This window comes from Psammomys obesus, unplaced genomic scaffold (genome assembly GCF_907164565.1).
Source record: "Psammomys obesus unplaced genomic scaffold, mPsaObe1.curated_primary_1811, whole genome shotgun sequence".
In the NCBI taxonomy this organism is placed as follows: domain Eukaryota; kingdom Metazoa; phylum Chordata; class Mammalia; order Rodentia; family Muridae; genus Psammomys; species Psammomys obesus.
The window spans coordinates 9813518-9833951 of record NW_026585504.1 but is presented as its reverse complement, the minus strand read 5'-3'; the positions used below and the strand labels follow the sequence as shown (position 1 = coordinate 9833951).

The following is a 20434-nucleotide window of genomic DNA, read 5'->3' as shown; positions in this document are numbered from 1 at the left end:
AGGCTGACAAAGACATAAAGGTATAGTTCTGCCAGGAAAGAAATAAATAATGGCAAATTATATTTAGATTGCCCTTTTAGGGCTCAATAAATAATCAACACAGTATTTTAAGAAGAATTTTGATTTGTGAATACAATTTACTTTTCTTGGATTTACATAACAGTAACATTTCATTGAAAAAAATACTTCATTAGAAAATTTATAATTTGTTTTAATACAATCAAAATATTTCTTGGGCTAGTCAAAGTTTCCTGGCTACTCCTCTAAATTAAATTTTAATTTGGAAGAATATTTTTCTATAAACATTCATTATAACAAGAGTCATTAGCAGAGATTAAAATATTAACATAATCAGGCAGAATTTACAAGCAACTGCCAAGCACAGACCATATACATTCTGAGATGTGTGTTGGAGAAGATTCACATTATAAACTCCCTGGCCTTTAACTCAAGGGGCATTGCCAAGATCCTTTATCTTCATTATCTCTCAGTAAACCCCAAAGAAAACATCTTGGAAGGATAGTCTTAGGTTCATAAGATTCTAGTAAACCACGCCAACCTATATGGAAATAATGCTATCCAAAACCAAACTTTTAAGTGACTAATGCAAAAGACTATTGTGGGGTGGTAGGAAGGCCTGGGTCTCCCTAACATGATATGTAAAACTCTACAATTAGTGTCTGTTTCCTTTACTTTTAAAGGAATTTCTTTGCGGCCAAGGTACCATAAAATGCAGGTATTTAGCATAGGCAGTATCTAGAGGCCTTCCATGGATCTTAAAATAATGTTAGCACAAGATACAAACAGAAACACGGAGAAGTGAGGAGCTGAGGAGGTGGGTCTGGGTTAAATGAAATGATGATGATAAAGAAGATGAATCCATGGTCTAAAATATAAGGCAAATGATGGCTGACTATAACTTGCTGGTTCTCATTGAACCCCTATTGGTTTCAAGACCTTATGACACTGTGCAAAATACAGAAGCATGTGTAGCAGGACATCTGTCTTTAGGAGTCTTCACCTAAGCACTGGGTTTTGTTACAGAGCCATTGGATGAAAGGCCAGACCTAGGCCTGAAACTAAAATGCCAACTTGTTCACCCCAAGCTCCAGAAGGCAAAAGGCTACAAAAGGAAGGGCATTGTGGGCAGGATGAATGAGACCCACAAAAGAGACATGAGGACATGCCAGGTGGTGGCTTGATAAGTCATGTTTGCCTTTAGCATGAGCATAAAAAGCAGTCATCGATGCCTGAAAAAGTTTATGTTCTCTCATTAAGTTAAAAAAGAAAAAGAAAGAAAGGAAGAAAGAAAGGAAGGAAGGAAGGAAGGAAGGGAAAGAAAAAGAAAGAAAGAAAGAAAGAAAGAAAGAAAGAAAGAAAGAAAGAAAGAAAGAAAGAAAGAAAGAAAGAAAGAAAGGAAGGAAGGAAGGAAGAAAAGGAAGAAAGGAAGAAAGAAAAGGAGGAAGAAAGAAAGAAGAAGGAAAGAAAAAGGAACATAAATGGGGTCTCAGATAATTAGCTTTCACACTGCCTTCTGGCTTTTAGATTTTTCTTTTTTCTTTTGTCTGTTTAAAGCACTTACCATCAAAATTTGCAAGGCTGCTAATATTTCCACCAAGTTCTGAGGTGACAGGTAGTGCTTGACGAACTTTCAGGTTTGTTTCCCTGTTAAATGAAAGACATGATGTGAATTTGAAACAATCCAACAGTTTCTTACTAAAGCAACTTGTAGGGGGCAGTACACACAGAACGTAAATGAGGAGAACAGGGCTCTAATTGTAACACACGCACACACCATCTCAGCAAAGCAAGTGGGCGTCTCAAGATCTAGAGCTGGCATTCTACCCACAGCACATTTACGTAACAACACAGATCTGCTTTGCCTTTTTGTTCAAAAGAACACAGAACAGGGGAAATATGGTCTCATTCGAACCTCCTCACAATGCTATATAAGTTATAAAACACACTGGACCTAGGAACCCCATTGCCAAAAGCATCACTCCAGCGTCTGCTATCTACTGAGTTTTGTTTGCAAAAGATAGTTATGACTACTTTCACAGTAGCTGAAATTTTAATGAGGAAAAGAATGCAGCCTTCTTTTTCTTAAGAGTATCAATCCAAGAAACTCGTGGGTATCTGCCCAACAAGCTGGGCAGATCACAGGGAGATGCTCTTCCTATGGGCAGGACCACACATCCATTAGACAGCAGACTCTGCTGCTATCGGCTACGGGTGACCAACTGGACATCCCACTATATTGTGCTAAAGGAGTGTCACGGCAGCTTCCTTGAGATTCTTCCCTTGCTCCTTCTTACTTTGTTCTCCATGAAACCGTGTGACCTTTAGGACTAGCTGGTTTGACTTGGCACAGTTCTCTGAAGAATCAATCAGCCCAGTCGTCGTGTCTAATAACAAGTTGTTCCTTTGAGTTACCGAGCAGTATTCCATGATGCCCCGGTTTGCTCCGCCACCCGCTTGAAAGACATCCAAATTGTTTCTTTTTCGATGTAAGAAATGCATGTGCCCTAAGAACTCACTACGGACTTTATGGAAACATAAGTTTCCATTTCTCTGAATAAGAGTCCAGTTTGAAATTGCTGAGTTATGTGGTAATTTTATGTTTATTTTTTAGGAAACTGACAAATCCTTTTTCCAGTATGAGCATCGCACTTTCTGTTCCCTCCAGTAACGAGAGAGTGAGTGACTCCGCCTATCCAACTATTTGCCAACTTTGGAAATGTCACCACTGCTTGTGTTAGTCGTTCTTGACAGATCTTCAGCCACAGAGCATTGCGGTATTAATTTTTGTGTCACTAATGGCGTTGAGTAACTTTTCATGTGCTTATTTGCCACCTGTGTGTCCTCTTTGGTCAACTGTTTGTTTAAGTGTTAGAAAATGACTGTTTTCTAACTAGGGCTGCTGATATTTTTTTAGGTTTTAAAGCACCTGTATATAGTCAAGGAAATTTAGGTAGACACTTTGCAAATAGCCTCCTCGTGTTAGTAACTCATTACTACTTCCTCTTCGTAGGTATTTCACAAATTAAAAAACTGGATAAAATCCAGTGTGTGTATGGGGGGGGGGTCTGTCTGTGTCTGTGTCTGTCTCTCTGTGTCTCTATGGGTCTCTGAGTCTCTCTCTGTCTCTGTCTCTCTATCTCTATCTCTATCTCTCATCTGTCTCCATAGCCTCCTCCCTCTCAAGAAACCAACCCAGGGCCTTGTGCTTGCTAGTTGAGTGGTCTAGCACTGGGCTAAGTCCCTACTCTCTGTAATAACTCTTCTTATGTCAAATATAACAATTCTTTGACTAGCCCAAACCTCAGTTTCCCCCCCCCTTTTTTTTTGCCTAAAATGTTTAGTTTTATTTCTCACATTAGAATTCCATTTCCTTATTAGTTATGAGGCAATTGGAGTTATCTGTTTCATAGTGAGTGCATAGTCCTTTTTTTTGAGGAATGGTCCATTTCATCTAAGTTGTCAAATGCGCATGTATACAGCTGATTGTAGTATTTCTTCCTGACGCAGCAGGAATGCATTGTTGACTCCTCGGTTTGTTAATGATGTCGCTCATCTCTCTCTTCTCTCCTTTCTCTCTGTCAGCCTTGCTCAAGGTTTGTGGATTAGTTGATGTTTTCAGAGAACCAACCATGTCCCATTGTTTCATTTTGTTCGGTTTTGAATCAAGTTTGTTGATTTTTGTTCTTGCTTACATTGGATTTCTTTTGCTAAAACATTATTTATTTATTTTAGACAGAGTGAAGAGCTGATTTGAGGCTTGTTCTCTTTTCAAGTGTATAAATGCTACTAATTTTCAGTGCTACTAATTTTCCTCTTGACACTGCATTAGCTGTATCTAAACCTGCCCTGCCCAAACCTGCGTTACACAGGATGAACTACTCCAATATCCCAACATGGTTACAACTTGAGAAACACTGGCTAAAGCCAGCGACACTGGCTTTGTGTTGTCTGGTTGAGTCCTAACTTTAGTTTTTATCAGCTTGAACAAGTTACCTAGCTGTCTGAGCCTCGGCTTCATGTTCTGTGTAGTAGGTATCATTCAGTGCCTACACCATAACTGCATAAAAAAAAAAAAATCACCCGACGGATTTATATAAAATAAATTTAAATAAACAACCCCCCCCAAAAAAAACACCTCACTGAAGTGTCAGGATGTAAAATTATTCATGCTCACATATTTAACAGAGTGTCTCTGAAAGAAAATATGCTAAAGAGAAAAGTCAGTGTTTTTCAAATAAATTCAGGAGATAAAAAAATATTTCAGAATTACTGCCAAGTGAGTAACAATGGACTTTGTAATGTAGGGCTCTGTGTTTTACCAGGAAATGGAGAATGAGATGGGAGCCTGACCTCCGAGGCCATTTGCGTTGCTCCGCAGCCTAAGCAGCTGCTCTCATTCCCTACTTACCCATCAAGCTCAGCTGTCTCAATGTAGCAGAGACCGTGTGGCTCACTGCTTGTCAGGAGCAGCAAGTCTGCCTGGGTGAGAAGACAGAGGGAAGAATCAGGGCTGTTGAAACCTCTCCCTCCCCAGCCACAGAGCCTCAGCAAGGGTGAAGAGGAAGGCATGCTCCCCCACTCCTTTGCCCCTACTGTCACGCTTCTGGACCATCAGGTCAGGAGCAGGCCTCCCAGAAACACACAAACCATTAGTGATTTATTTGCATTGCCGTTTCTGAAAGTCATGTAGAAATTCTATTTTTCTGGAGTTAATAATTTCTAATGAAACAGAAATCTCTTTCCAATGAATAAGCTAATTAACACCCCTTAACTGCTGGTATATGGGCAGTTCGAAGCAGTGAAGGAGCAAAGGAGGCGAACGAGGGGCAGGTCAAACAGAGGGAAAGCCAGAGCAAAGGAAAAATAAAAGAAAACAAGAGCAGTGTGGAAGCAAAAGGGGAGACGAGGAAGCAATGGAAAATGGTAAAACGAGGAGAGAAAGTGGGGCCCATGAAAAGAGCACCGAGGGTGGACTAGGAAATGGCTCTTTAGAAAAGACATCACCCCACTTTCGGTTGTGGGCCAAGCCTTTAAGGACTGAGCTATCTCTCAGACAGAGAGTCACCAAAGAATAGTCTTAAAAAGTGTGAGGGAGATGAGGTGCAGGGGGCTGGAGGAGAAGGACTCAGTCCTATTTAAGGGGGAGGCCACTGAGAGTTTGACCGGCTCCAGTAATTGCATAGATAACACAAATCAGACTTGGGTTGTGTTCTATATTTATTCTTATTTTTATTTTTGTTTTTTTTGGGGGGTGGAGGGCATAAGGGTTGGGAGTGAACATGGAAGGACTTAAGAAGTGAGTGTCATCGGGGTGCATGCTATGAAATTCCCAGAGAATCAATAAAAATGTTATGTTGGAAAAAAAATTAAAAAGAGCAGTGGTCACCAATGTTATAAAACCAAGCTTTGAAGGTAATATGTTCCAATTAGGGTCCAAAAACATCAAAATAAAGATCCAAATTCCGCTAAATTTTATTGAATGAAGCATCTAAAAATGTCAAAAAAGAAAAAGAAAAAAGAGAAAAGACATCACAGTTCATTTTTAGAATTATGGAAGGTTGGGAAACTTTTTTCTCAAATTAAAAATTTTATTTTATAATAGATGTAATTCTGAAGGATTCATCTAAAAAGAACTGACTGACCTAAAGTCCAGCAACTTATTATAAAACTTTAGCCTAATGATTTTCTACCTATTTCTGAATGATTAACAGCCCAAATCTCAAAAATCTTTTATTTTAGAAAATATTACAATTGCTTTATCTTTAAGTCTTAGATGTTAAGTTCAAAATCAATCTGTTCATTTAATTGTCTGCATTATTTAAATTATCAACTAAAAAATAGGGTGGGAGAAATGATGTGTGTAGTTTTGTCTAAATTATGACTCTGTGACAGCTCCTAGAAGAAGTGTTTGCATGGTAGTGGGCGCCTCCTCAGCTCTGGAGGAATGAACCCCTCGGTGTGTTCCATGCAAATACACACAGGGGGTGTGTCCAACTGTATGTATGCCACCCTTGAACTAAAGCTCACAAATCCTGACCCAGAAAATAGAAACATCTGGGCTTGGGGGTGGGAGGGGCAGATTCACCTTGATCTCGTCACACACTTAAATTTCAGTATGATCTTGCAGAAGGCATGGCAGCAACAGAGCTAAATGCCCTTTGGGTCTATGGCTCGCCACCTTAAGGATAAACGATGATTTTAAACAGAAACTAAAATTCCCTGGTCGTAATTACGTATAACTAGAAATCTTTATGATGCATAGAGAACGGTGCTTGTTGGCACCTGATGTTGCTTTTTTTCAGAACTCTGTGCAGCTAAAGTTGCGATGTCCTGTTCAGTATTGCCTTAAGTTGTGCTAACACCGCCTCTGTGGTAAACCAGGGGCAGAGCACAGCAGACTCAGACCATCAGACTATGGTACCACTGCCACCTAGTGGCTAAATTCTCTCAACCAGCACTCTCCCAGGGGCTGAAACACACTTAACCTTAGCCTTCCTGCCTAACTGTTCCTGCTCTATCTCCCTGGAAAACCTGCCTTCCTGCCTCTTCTTATACCCTCTAATGTCATCTGTGCCTTCGATATCTCTGACCCTTCTTCTCCTTGCTCACTCCCTCTCCTCTTCACTTCTGCTAACATCTCCCTTAGAGGTTTTTTAGTTATCAGGGAGGGTGTGTGGAAGGACAGGACTGATAGTGTCCAGAGGAATAAATTGTAGAAGTCATGAGCACACAGTCATACTTTCTAGGGCAGTCAGTAATAACCCTGAAAAGGAAAGGGCAAGAGAATTGGAGCAACAGCCTTTCCAGTCCGTGGTCATCCTTTTGTCAGAGTTGTGGGCTAGTAGTTTGAGCGACATATGGTGAGGCCACAGCAGAGACATGGAACAGAACGGAAAAGTGTGATTGTTCCGATGCCTAGCTGGGCCAGGCCAAAGCCACCTCCCATTCGCCTCTCGTCTTTTCTTTCCTCAGGTATTGATGAAAGGACTTCATGATGGCTCCCACAAATGAAGCAGCATTTTCCAACACAAACACCTTTCCCCCAGCTTTCATGGGAAAAAGAAAAACCCAGGCAGACACCTAGTAGAAGCTTAAAAGCAGGAGTCCCATGAGGGGAAACTTGAGAATAATATACTGGATATCTCTGAGTCCTCAGAGCCAAAGACATTGTCTTCAGGGTTCGTTAGGAATAAATGAATGTTTATTGAGTTAAACAAAAAAAAAAAATCAAGAAATGGTATCAATCTACAGCCATTACATTTTTTAAGAACTTGTGAAACACTCAGAACCGAATCACTTCATGTCCTCTGCAGCTCTGTGAGGAGAGAACACTGGTCTCAATGGCTGGACAAGAAGCCTGTGTAAGTCATATCTCGCCCAGCAGTGAAGGTGGAGCACATCTACTGAACACACTCATCCACACACAAGCAAAAAAAAAAAATGTTTATAAAGAAAATGAGAAAAAGGTGGTTGGTAACAAAAGAATGACAGAAGACTAATAGTGTATGTGAGGGCACGTCTTCACACACAAGCTCTTTCTCTGAACAGAACAAATGGCTTCCTTCTGCACTGGTGGCTTAGAAATGGAGCATTGACCATTTACTTCTTTCATTTTCATTTTTGAGGGGGGAAATTGTGTTTTGGTCCTTTCTACTTTCACAAGGAGCTTGGGGTTGTTTGTTTGTTTGTTTGTTTGTTTGTTTGTTTTAGTATATCCTTAGAGATTCTCAACTTAAGTCTTACAACAAAAAATTCAACTGCAGCAAACATGTAAAGCCACACATTTAGGGAAGACTTTACTGCATGAGTCACACAGCCACATTCTCAGTGTCCACGTATGCTCGGGTTCAGTAACAGGTTTGTTCCCACCACCAGGAAAGCAAGAGTGCTGGATGTGTGCCCAGTGTCACTGGAACCAGGGTGTACAGCTCCAGGCTCAAAGGCTAGTGCCCCCAAGACCTCTGGAATGTGTCTCCAGCCTTTTTTTATGGCTCTCCTCATGCAAGTTGACCTCATTGTGACATATGAATTACATGATGCCTTTTTCCCAAGCCCCAAACCAAATCTGGATGTCTAGAATTCAGCCCCTACTTTTGTGCTCTTGAATTAACAAAAGAGCAGGAAGAGAAATGGAAGGTGGAAGGGAAAGAGAAAGTGTATAACGAAGAGATGCTTTGGTTCTTGTCAACTTGGCACAAAGGTCATCGAAGGAAGAGCAACCTTAATTGAGAAAACATGTACATCAGATGGACTCTAGGCAAGCATGGGGGGCATTTGTTTCTTGATGTAGTGATTGACGTGGGAGGGCCCAGTTCACTGTGGGTGGTGCTGTCCCTGTGCGTGGCGTCCTGGGTTGTATAAGACAGCAGACTGAGCAAGCCGTGAAGAGCAAGTCAGTCAGCAGCACTCCTCCACAGACTTCAGCTCCTGTCTCTAGGTCTCTGCCAAGCTTGAGTTCCTACCTTGACTTGTTCAGGAGGAAATGTAAGCTGTAAGATGAAATAAATCCTTCCCTCCCTAAGTTGCATTGGTCATGGTCTTTATCACAGCAAGAGAAACCAAACTAGGACAGAGGAGATACATGAAACAAAGGTACCTAGTTCTCAGTGTGTCTACAAATTTCAGGTGAACCTCCTTTTCTTGTCCAGAATTTATTGATAAACAGATGTAAACTGGGTTGAAAGTTCTCACTTTGAACAGATAGATATGCACTGAAACTGAGTACATGACGGATCATTTGATTTCCAGTAGCCAGGTCTGCAGTCCCCAGTTCTGGAAACCCAGACTCGAAACAACGGTTCTGGGTTCTGAGGAAAACAGACTGTAGTACTTGAGGAGTGGGGGTCGGAGTGAGAGCCCAAGTTTTAACTCTTGGCTCTCCAGTGGCAAGCTATTTGAGGATACCAGGCCTTTGTCTTACCTTTCACAGGTGGAAATAATGAAACAGTACCTAAGCTGCCCTCGCTGGGTCAAGATGAGCAGTAAGCTAATTAATTCATATAAAGTGATTATAGTGTTGGTATGTTGCATAGTCTTAGCCACTCCGATCACTATCTTCGTGAGCGGGGCTTCCTAAGGTCTGCTACAGAATAAAAAGCCCTAAATGGGTCTTTTCTAAGTATCTGTGAATGTCACTGTCCCTGGCAACCTAAGTTCCCCTGGCAAACTCCGAGCACCAGGAGACACACCAGTCCTCTCTACTGATTATAGCCTTTTGTCTATAAAAGCTTTGATCGCCTCTGAGACTATTCGTAGGAGGGTGATAGCTGCACATGGACAAACCTTGAGCGAAATGACTTGGTTAAGAGGCGCTGAGGTGCTTATGGGTTGGGCAGAACCTTTGCTTCTCTTTTAACCAAAGAGTAGGAGTCAAGCAGAGAATAATGGGAAGTTTTAAAGTGTTATCTGTTGACTGAAAACAGGGCTCCAGCCCGGGCTTTGGGGATGTGGAGTCTTCTTTATATTTGCCAGGGGAAGAAGAGCGTGAGGGGATGTGAGGAATTCAGAGTGTGGGTTTGATGCCATCCCTCCATCATAAAAATGAGAGGAGCATAGCATTCTCTCCCTGACATCTGCTGTGTCCAATGTGGGAACCACACGGCCTATTAGGCATTTGGATATAGAGCAATTAAAATTCAAACTACATTCTTATACTTGCCTCCTGGGACAGATTTCACAGAAGGAATTGCACCAGTAAACAAAGACTTGGTTTCCAGCCAGTTTCTTTAACCATCTACCTCAACCCCCGCTACAGAGGGTGTTCTTCTGACAGGTGCTACCTCCTAGTGTCATGTTCCCAGTCTTCACTGAGTGGAAAATAAGCCAAATGTGTCATTTAAAAAGTCACATGGAATGAAAGTAAATCGGTTATAAACGAGAACCTGGCAATTCTCCTGTGTTTGAGGGACCCGAGCCACAGGGCACAGACTTTGAGACCTCTGTCTTGGCTGTCTTGACAACATCTTGCTTATTTTTGTCTGCTTTCCTGGCTATTTTCCAAAACTTAAAGGTTGCCAGAGAATAAGCCACTTGAAGTGTGAACTCGTCTGCAAATGGTTTGTCCACCCAGAAGTACCTACACGCACGCTCCTCTGCACTCTGGGTGCACAGACGGTGCAGTGGTAGAAGGCTGTTTCTGAGAGTTGTTGTTCTGTTTTGTCTTGTTTTTTGAGACAGGGTATCCCTGTGTAACAGAGACCTGGCTGTCCTGAACTCTCTCTGTAGACCAGGCTGGGCTTGAACTCACAGAGATCTGCCTGCCTCTGCCTCCTGAGTGCTGGAAGGGTTGTTGTTCTTTTAAAGACATTTTAGGGCCATATTTTTCCATCATAAAATATCTCAGATCTAATAAAGAATACAACTTGATTCAGAAAATTGCATACAATATAAAATTTTCATAAGTAATCTAATGTATATGTGACATAATCACTATAATAATTTGAATTTTTAGTTTCTAATCTGTACCATTTTGTCACCTTAAATTTAACTGGAACTTCAGTTACCTTTTAGTTACATTTTAGTGACTGAATTGAATTTTACTTAAGAAATCACAACATTGGTTGCTTGCAAATATAAATTATGATGCATTTGATGTTCAAAACTCTCACTAATTCATGTTTTAATTTAGAATTGTAACATGAATTTTATTGTTAAAGTGTTTTCTTCAAATGTGTAGCAGTTTAAAAACACTAATTGTTTATTAGTGTTTTATTAAGAAATAGCATTCAAACTATGAAAACAAACAATTTTAGAATATTAAAGAGCATTTTTAAAACTTACCTGTATAAATACTTCACATATTGATTTAAATTGTTCTGCCTTAGTATAATTTTTAAGAGAACAGACAAAGAGAGAACCCCTCAATATTATCCAAGTCACCATGACACTGAAAGTCATTCTTTTAAAGTATCTGTAATTGAGAATTTATACTAATATATAATGGTGATGCCTCCTTGCTGACTCTAGATTATTACGGATTTACTAACTTTGCAAATGCAAATATTTCAGTGTGTGTGTGTGTGTTATTCTAATTTGAGATCAAGTCATAAAATAATGAATACTCACAGCAACAAATTGGTTATTTTCTAATTTAATGATGTCTCCAACTTTAACGTTCATCCATTTTTCATTCTGCAGTCTGAGAAAAGAACAGAAATGTGTTTGAGATATAGCCTGAGAAAAATACAGAGTATAACCAAGATATAGACCCATATGCATATAACAGAAAACAAAATCAGGTGAGATTTTGCTAAAATGGGGAAGTCGAGGGGCAAATTCACAGCTAATGAACAATGTGGGTGTCAGAAAGGTTAGATACTTTGTGGATATCCAGTGAGTAGTGACACACCCAAGGCAAAGCTCAAAATGCCCAACTCTTGGCAGAGGGTCTGTGAAATGCCATGCCATGATGCCAGCTTGATGCCACTTTCATACAACTTCTGTGGTCTCTCAAAATAGCCAGCTACTTCCGTTCTTCTCAAGCTCTGTCAGCTAGTAACAGAAACAGCACCACCACTGTCTCAGAAGTCTTTTGACTGAGACAAAAAGAAAATGAGGAGGGAGAATAGGCCAGGGCAACAGGTAAAATACAAATAAAAAGGAAAATTGCAGTTTTGGAAAGGACAAGAAGAAAGCTGGGTGGTTAAAGAATGCACCCTCAGTGCTGCCACTGACTTGGGTGGCATTCTAACAGGCCAAGACCAGCCGGTGTGTGTCATGGAGTCCCATGCCCAGGGCACACCAAGTTCAAAGGGACTGGGATGAAAAGCGTTTGTGTTTATTGGCTTTAGCCTGGGGTGACAAGGGAGGCAGGATTGCCCGAAGCCAGACAGGCCTTGCAGAAATAGGCCACCTGTGGCTGCTTACTGTGGCACTGCCTGTGCTTTCTGCCATTCCTTGAAATGTAAGCCCACTTTGCTTTCCACACTGGAAGTGCTCATCTGCTTCTTAGAAATCCCTCCTTAGAAGCAAAGGCTGCAGGAACAGTAAGACAAGGCAGCCAGGTGAATTCCGAGGAGCAGCTTTTCAAACCTAGCCTGGTCTACTTGCTTCACGGGCTGGAGAATAGATCTAAATGTTTATAGAACTGTGATTGTGCCTCACGCTCTCAGCCCTGCTGGGTCATTTGGCTCAAGAGCTCAAAGAACTGTTCTTTAATGCAGATCCAAGTACATGTTGTTCTGGAAGTTTCTCAGCTGCAGCATTTTTATCTCTAACCAAAATCAGATCTTTTTTTTTTTTTTTTTTTTTTTTCAATGCCATGTTTTGCAGTAGCTATCTAGCTCAGTCACACTGGGAGAATGGAGGAAGCCTTGTAAACCCCAATTGTTTTTCTCTTTAAGGTGCAGGGCTTCGCTGCTTATTTCTCCTGGGGACCCCTCCCTTGGAGCATCCGTGTCATTTCTCAGGGGACTGACTACTGGAGATATGACATGATGGAGAAGCACATCTTGTGTAGTTATGGAAATTGCATTGCTCCTGAAATGCTCTGCAGGCTCTGCAAAAACTCGGACTACCTTAAGTTTTGTTTTGAAATTCTGCACCTCCTACTACTATGGTCTAGAAGGATCCATGGGAAATTGCAAACGCTACCTCATGGGTGTTGACTGAGAGCACAGCTTCACCCAGCTTCCCCAGAATTAACCTACAGTATGAACTAGCAGATGCTTCTGTCAGACAAGCTCATAGAACCTAACGAGAAGCGAGCATGACCCTTACAGAGTAAGGCTGTGATGGAGTCGTAGTTTATGAAGAAATACAAAGTACGCTTCTTCGGATGGGGAGAAGTAATGGCACTCTTGCTATTAGAGTTATGGAGGAAAATAGCTCCACACGGAGCTACTGGAACACCACAGGCTGTGTGAGATGTCTTCATTAACCTTTCACTTAAGCTGATATTCAGCTATCTATGTGTATAATACCATCAGAAGTACAGGGGTTTGCATATTATGGGGTTTTCTTCTCTTCTATCTTATAAAATAGATGTGTTACTCAAGTAGAATCTTAAGAGATAGAGCCAGTGTGCTCTAAGGGTCGTTGCTACTGAAGTACCCAAATTCGCCAAATAAGCAGAAATAGAATGAACACTCACAAATAGGTTTAAGCTATTGTGTTCTGAAGCCAGCCATTTTCTTTGCCCTTTCTGCTACCATCTCTACCGAGAGCAGAACAACGTCCCTGCAGCCTAGGGAGACGATTGGCTTAAAAGATCATCCTCAAAATATTTCTGCATTTGTGAGATTTCAGTTTGTGTGGCGACTGAGACAGCAGAAACAGACACTCCCGGCTGTGCCCATGCTGCCCCGCAGTGCCCGGGCTTCTGCTTCAGGGGATCTTGCGCCGCAGCTCTGCTGAGGGGACAGGAGATGGCCTGTGAACCGCGAAGGCAACACAGCCCCCAAGGATTTGACATTTTCTAACCTCGCTTTTTCCTCCACCTGCAGAGACTCTCTAAAGTGCATAGGACTTGTAACCTATTAGTTTTCTGAAACAAGTTCACCTAATTGCTCTGAGAGGCTCGGAATTCAAGATTTGGCTTGATTTTCTCCAACACCATACAATTAGATACACTCTAGCTAGTCCTCCCTGGAACCAGATTTTCCTAAAACAAATGGGATAATAAGATATCCTTTACCTTAGTAAAGCTAAATAAAAAAAAAAATCACAACATTTAGATCCCGAAGATTCCCATGAAACAGGTGGCATTTAAAGAGCCACGGGATAGCACGTGGACATGCTTTATGAAAGCACTCAGGATGCTCCACTCTTCAGAACACAGAGAGTCGAGGATAAGAAAAGAGGGTGACAGCAACCTCTCCCAACAAATGCATGCTGGGTGCCAGAGGCTTAGCTGAATGTCCCCTGAGGAAAACAAGCCTAACGTTGAAACAGTAGTGCCCAACAGCCCTGTGCTGCACTCATGGCTCAAGAGACTAAACCAAAGGTTTCCCATAAGCAAGACCCCCAACTCCTGGCTGAAGGACAGAAGGTTCAACCTTAAGCAGGCCTTCCAGTGCTAAGGTCATTCTTTCCAAAAGAATACTCACACTAATTCCAGGAGAGAGAGGTCCACAGAAGTCCTGAGGTACTAGAGAGTAGAACGTAATTGTCATTGTTCTCCCCTAATTAGCCAGCCAGATCTTGTGCTAAGCTTGGTTCCTTTAGTATCCAGGACAGACCAGCACTAGGAAATCAAATTCTTCCCTGCTCAGAGACACTTTTATTCAGCGCTGTATCATCAGAACTTAAGCGACATCTAGTTCTGACACATTCAATACAGATTTCTTAAATGACTGCTAGATAAATTAAGGAATGTAAAAACCAATATTTCTCAAAACATTTATTAAATAATACCATTTCCCTGAATATATATCATGAATCCTAGCAATCCACATTTTTAGTGCTTACTTACTGCACCCCAGAAACTAAACCAACTCCTTTGCATGAGGAAAGTTGAAATGACACTCCTGTTACATTTGCGTTTCAGAAATAACACAATTTTTTTACATACACGCGCGCCCTTTGTGGTACCTGGGTGCTGAATGTTATTGTTACTAGTCTAGAATTTGAACGTAAGTAGTTTCACGTTTACACTTATCTTGTACAGCACAAGTACTATTAATGTCAATCTTAATTTCGCTTAATGCTCATGACAACCCAAGGGCTACATCCTGCTTCTACTAGGATCTTGCGGGACCCTGGGGTTCAGAGAAGTTAAGGTATTTGCTCTGTTTCAAGTATCTATTTAAAATTCGGATGCCTATACTTTGGTGTGGGCACCCCACATGAAAGAGTTGGTTATATGGCGGCTTAAACATGAGTATACAAGGGTGTCTACTGCAGTGTTATTTACAGAAATCAGTTGGAAACTGCTGCTGCACCACGGGAGTCTCACTTCATCATGCATCATGCGTGTTCAGCAGAATGATGCAATCAGAAGAAGACAACGGCTCTCTCTGTGCTGCCATGAAACAGGGTCTCAGCTCCACTGTTATGCTAAAAGAGGAGAAGCCTGGGTATACGTGGTGAGAGTCATGTGCTGAGACAAGGGTATTCCAACACAAGTTTTGTTGTTGTTGTTTTGCTTTATTTTGTTTTGTTTTGTTTTTGTGCGGTGGTGCACACCTGTAATCCCAGCACTCAGGGAAGTAGAGGCAGGAGGATCTCTGTGAATTTGAGGCCACCCTGGTCTACAAAGTGAGTCCAGGACAGCCAAGGCTACACAGAGAAACCCTGTCTCCCAAACAAAACAAAACATTGAAATATAATTACATCATTTATCCCTTCCTTTTCTTCCCTCCAAATACTCCCATCTACCCCCTTCCTTGATCTCTTTCAAGTTCATGATTTCTTTTTTCATTAATTGTTGTTATATGTATATATGTATATGAATATACATACACATTCCTAAATAAAACCTGCTCAGTCTATAGAATATTACTCATATGTATGTTTTCACTTGGTTTTGGATAGCCAATCACTGTGCTCTTCCCTGGGGAAAACTATTTCTCCCACTCTCAGCATTCCTTAGTAGCCATTAGTTCTTCATGTACAGTTGAGCTTCCCTTGTCCACGTTAGCATGTCTATTACTGTTGTCTTTGTTCAGCTCCTATTTAGGCAGTCATGTTGGTGAGACTTTATGGGTGTAGCTTCTGACATTCTTTTTTAATATTTTTTTATTTTTAAATAATTGTATACATTCACTTGTATCCCAGCTGAGCCCTCTCCCTCCCTCCTTCATCTCCTCCCTGCCCCCTTCTGAGGCCACTGAGAGGGGGTGTCCTCCTCTCCTTCCGTCTGGCCTTAGCTTATCAGGTATCTTCAGGATGGTTGCAATGTCCTTATCTGTGGCCTAGCAAAGCTGCTCCTCCCTCAGGAGGGAGGGGAAGCTCATGAGTTCATGTCAGAAACAATTCCTGTCCCCCTTATTAATGAACCCACTTGGATACTGAGCTACCATGGGCTATGTCTGAGCAGGGGTTGTAGGTTATATTCATGCACGGTCCTTGGTTGGATAAACAGTCTCATAGAAGACCCCTGTGCTCAGATATATTTGGACCTTGAGGGGCTCCCTTTCCCCTCTAGGATATACTAATTCCTCCTTCCTTCATATGATTCCCTACACTCTGCCAAAGGCTTGGGTATGGGTCTCAGCATCATTCTTAGGAGACACAGTCTCACAGAAAACTACCTAATCATCTGGCTTACAATCTCTCCACTCCCTTTTCCTCAGTGTTCCTTGAGCCTGGGGTTGGGGGAGTTTGTATTGTTTCCATTGCACTGGCCTCCCAGCTGTGAACTTTGACTCATTGTGGTTTTCTGTAATTGTCTCCATTTGTTGAAAAGAGAGATTTCCCTGATGAAGGGTAAAGACTACACTTATCTGTGAGCATAAGGACAAATATGGTTATACAGGGCTACATTCCCACCAGCAGTGGAGAAGGGTTCACCTTTCTCCATATCCTCTCCAGCATGTTTTGTCACTTGAGTTTTTTATCTTACCCATTCTGGTGGGTGTAAGGTGAAATCTCAGGGTTGTTTTAATTTGCATCTCCCTGATGACTAAAGACATTGAACATTTCTTTAAGTGTTTCTCTGCCATTCCATATTCCTCTATTGGGAATTCTGTTTAGCTCTGTACCCCGTTTTTTTATTTGGATTACTTGATTTGTTGCTGTTTAACTTCTTCAGTTCTTTATATATTCTGGATATTAACCCTCCATCAGATTTGGGTTGGAGAAGATCCTTTCCCAATCTGTAGGCTGTCATTTTGTTCTGATGACGGTGTCCTTTGCTTTACAGAAGCTTTTCAGTTTCATGAGGTCCCATTTATTGATTGTTGATCATAGAGCCTGTGTTGTTGATGTTCTGTTCAGGAAGTTGTCTCCCATGCCAATGACTTCAAGGCTCTTCCCTGCTTTTTCTTCTAACAGGTTGATCCACTTAGACTTTAGTTTTGTTCAGGGTGATAAATATGGATCTGTTTGCATTTTTCCACATGTAGATATCCAGTTAGACCAGCACCATTTGTTGAAGAGGCTGTCTTTTTTCTATTGTATAGTTTTGGCTTCTTTGTCAAAAATCAAGTATCTGTAGTACTACCTCAAGATCCAACTATACCACTCTTAGGCATATATTCAAAATATTCTCAACTATACAACAAGGACATTTGCTCAACTATGTTTGTAGCAGCTCTATTTGTAATAGCCAGAAGGTGGAAACAACATAGATGTCCCTTAACAGAGGAATGGATACAGAAATTGTGGTACATATATGCAGTGGAAAACTACTCAGCTACTAAAACAAGGAAATCATGAAATTTGTAGGTAAATGGTGAGAACTAGAAAAGATCATCTTGAGAAGTAGAAAGACACACATGGTATATACTCACTTATAGGTGGATATTAGCCATATAATATAGGATAAACATACTAAAATCTATACTCCTAAAGAAGCTAAACAACAAGGAAGACTCTAGGGAAGATGCTCAATCCTCATTCAGAAGGACAAATGCAATAGACATCGGAAGCAGGAGAAGACAGCGAACAGGACAGGAACCTACCACAGACAGCCTCTGACTCTACTGATCAAGGTATTGAATAGAGGCTGAGACTCATAGCCAAACTTTGGGAAGAGTGCAGGGAATCTTATGAAAGAAGGGGCGGATAGAAAGACCTAGCGGGGATAGGAACTCCAAAAGGAGACGAACAGAGCCATCCAAACTGAGCCCTGGGGGCCCTGAAGAGAATGATACTCCAACCAAAGACAATGCATGGAGAGGACAAAACAAAAAAACCAGCTCAGATGTAGCCCATACACTCAGTCTCCAAGTGGGGTCCCAAGTAAGGGGAGCAAGGGCTTTCTCTGGCATGAACTCAGTGGCAGGCTCTCTGTTCACATCCCCCTGGGAGGTGCAGCTTTGCCAGGCCAGAGAGGAAGATAATGCAACCAGTCCTGATGACACCTGATAGGCTAGGGCTAAATAGAAAGGGAGGACCTCCTTTATCAGTGGACCAGGAAGGAAGTCATAGGGGGAGAAGTGGGAGGGAGGGTGGGATTGGGAGGAGATGAGGGAGGAAGCCACAGCTGGGGTACAAATTGAATAAATTGTAATAAATTATAATAATAATATAAATATTAAAAACTGACAAATGTTTAGAGTGTAGTTAGGGGTTGTGGTGGTTTAATAAAGTGGTGGTTGTGGGTCTCCTCCAAGATCCATGACTTCACTAGCTCTGGGTATTGGCTGGCTTTCCAATACCAGGCATGATTTTCCTCTTGTTGAGTAGACCTTAGGCCCAACTAGAGAGCTGTTGGTAACTGCCCAGGTGTGTGTGTTACTCCTTCGCCCTTAGGGTTATCTGCTGTGCTGGTCATTGTTTACATGTATCTTTTAACATGCTGTTCTAGTTTGATTCTGTTGCTACGATAAACACCATGACCGAAAACAACATGGGGAGAAGAGGATTTCTTTTCTCTTCTGGGTAACAGTCTGTCTGGTGGGTGTTCCGACACCCACAGACTAAGGGAAATTCTGGCAGGAACTGAAGCAGAGACCATTGAGGGAATGCTACTGTTGACTTGCCCCCAATGGCTTGCTCGGCCTGATTTCTTTTTTTTTTTTTCTTTTTAAGTTAATTTATTTATTCACTATACATCCCAATCATAGACCCCTCTCTCCTCTCCTCCCAGTCTTACCCTCTCTCTTCCCCTTATCCCCAGTCCCCTACCCTTCAGAAAAGGGGAGCACCCTACCCATCCCAGGACATCAAGTCGAATCATGACTGAATGCATCCTCTTCCACGGAGGCCTGACAAGGCCGCCCCACCAGGGGGAAGTGATCGAAAAGCAGGCGCCAGAATCCGTGTCAGACACAGCCCCCACTCCCCTTATTAGGGAACCCACATGAAGACCAAGCTGCACATCAGCTACATATTGTAGGGGGCCTAAGTCCAATTCATTTTTTTTTTCTAAGTCCAATTCATACATGGTTCTTGGTTGGTGGTTCACTCTCCTAAAAGTGAACAGGATGACCATACTACAATTCACAGACCCAAAGAAGCTAAATAACAAGGAGGGCCCAGGGGAGGATGCTTGAATCTCACTGATATTTTTTATATAACCCAGGGCCACCTGTCTAAAGATGATGCTGCCACAGTGGGATGGGCCCTTCCACATCAATCATTAATCAAGAAATGCACCCATAGACTCTCTCCCAGGCCAGTCTGATGAAGGCAATTGTTCAACTGAGGCTCCCTCTTTCCAGGTGATGCTAGTTTGTATCAAGTTAATAAAAACTAACTGGCACTCATGCTTTGAAAACCTCCATGAAGGCATTCCAGAAATGCTCGAGCAGTTCCCACTGGCAAAAGGAAACCCAGGGAACCGGAAGGGAGGGGTGGGTTCATTTTCATTGTGTACTCAGTTGTGCTGCTTGGCTTTTTAGTATTATATAAATTGACATTTATAGGCCAATTTGTTGCAAAAAAATTAATGAAAGCTTCTTTTTATTTGTCTGTTTTATGTGCATAGGTGTTCGGGCTGCATGTGTATCTGTGCACCACATGTATTCAGTGCCCAAGGAAGCCAGAGAAGGGCCCTGGATTCTGTGAACCTGGAATTACAGGTGGTAGTGAGCCACGATGTAGGTACTGGAAATTAAAGCTCAGGTTCTCTAGAAGAGAACCATTACTCTTAACTGCTGGGCCATCTCTCCAGCCCCATGAACCCTTTCTTTAGGTTACATGTAAGTGGCAAAGCTTCAACTAGAACCCAACTTTGTCTGGCTACACAATTCATACCATTAATATTGTTCTTACTTTTGTTTCTATGTTAAGCATGTCCTACCTGCTTAGAAAAAGAGTGGGCCCTGAGGAGCTGGAGCAATTTGAGCAAGGTGATGGTGCACAGCCCAGAATTCAACACCAGGTGGTCCAAAGATAGCATGCAGTCACGGTGCCCTGACACAGATGCTCATAGACAGCAGAGGGTTCTGGTTCCTCTCAACCTTGGTACTGTTAGAGTTGTGCTAGAGTAAAGCCACTAATAATTATACTGATGAGCAGGATCCCATTACGCTGAGAATGAACATAACCTTTACAAAAGTTTTTTTTTTTTTGAGACAGGGTTTCTCTGTGTAGCCTTGGCTGTCCTGAACTCACCTTGTAGAGAAGGCTGACCTCAAACACACAGAGATCCGCCTGCCCCTGCCTCCCAGAGGGCTGGGATTACAGGCGTGCACCATCACGCCTGGCTGAGATGTTTCCCCCTTTTTGTCTCTTCTTCTTACCAAAATGCCCGGACAGTGGCAAAAATCACACAAAAGGGATGTTGTCAGAAGCTGAAGGGACTTTCTCACTGATTTTACCAAGGGTAGAGGGAAGGAAAAGTAGGGATAATAAAAGTTGTGGTGCT

At 42.0% G+C, this 20434-nt stretch overlaps 1 protein-coding gene across 1 annotated transcript in view; it reads right to left on the bottom strand.

Annotated features, from left to right (window-relative positions):
• The window catches only part of Atp8b4 (ATPase phospholipid transporting 8B4 (putative)), a 175449-nt gene that overhangs the window by 99497 nt on the left and 55518 nt on the right, over window positions 1-20434 (bottom strand). Inside the window, exons 6-8 of the mRNA XM_055601660.1 lie at window positions 11086-11158; window positions 4430-4500; window positions 1583-1665 (exon numbers count right to left, since the gene is read on the bottom strand). Of these exons, the coding sequence (XP_055457635.1) occupies window positions 1583-1665; window positions 4430-4500; window positions 11086-11158 (227 nt within the window). The remainder of the gene's footprint in view (window positions 1-1582; window positions 1666-4429; window positions 4501-11085; window positions 11159-20434) is intronic.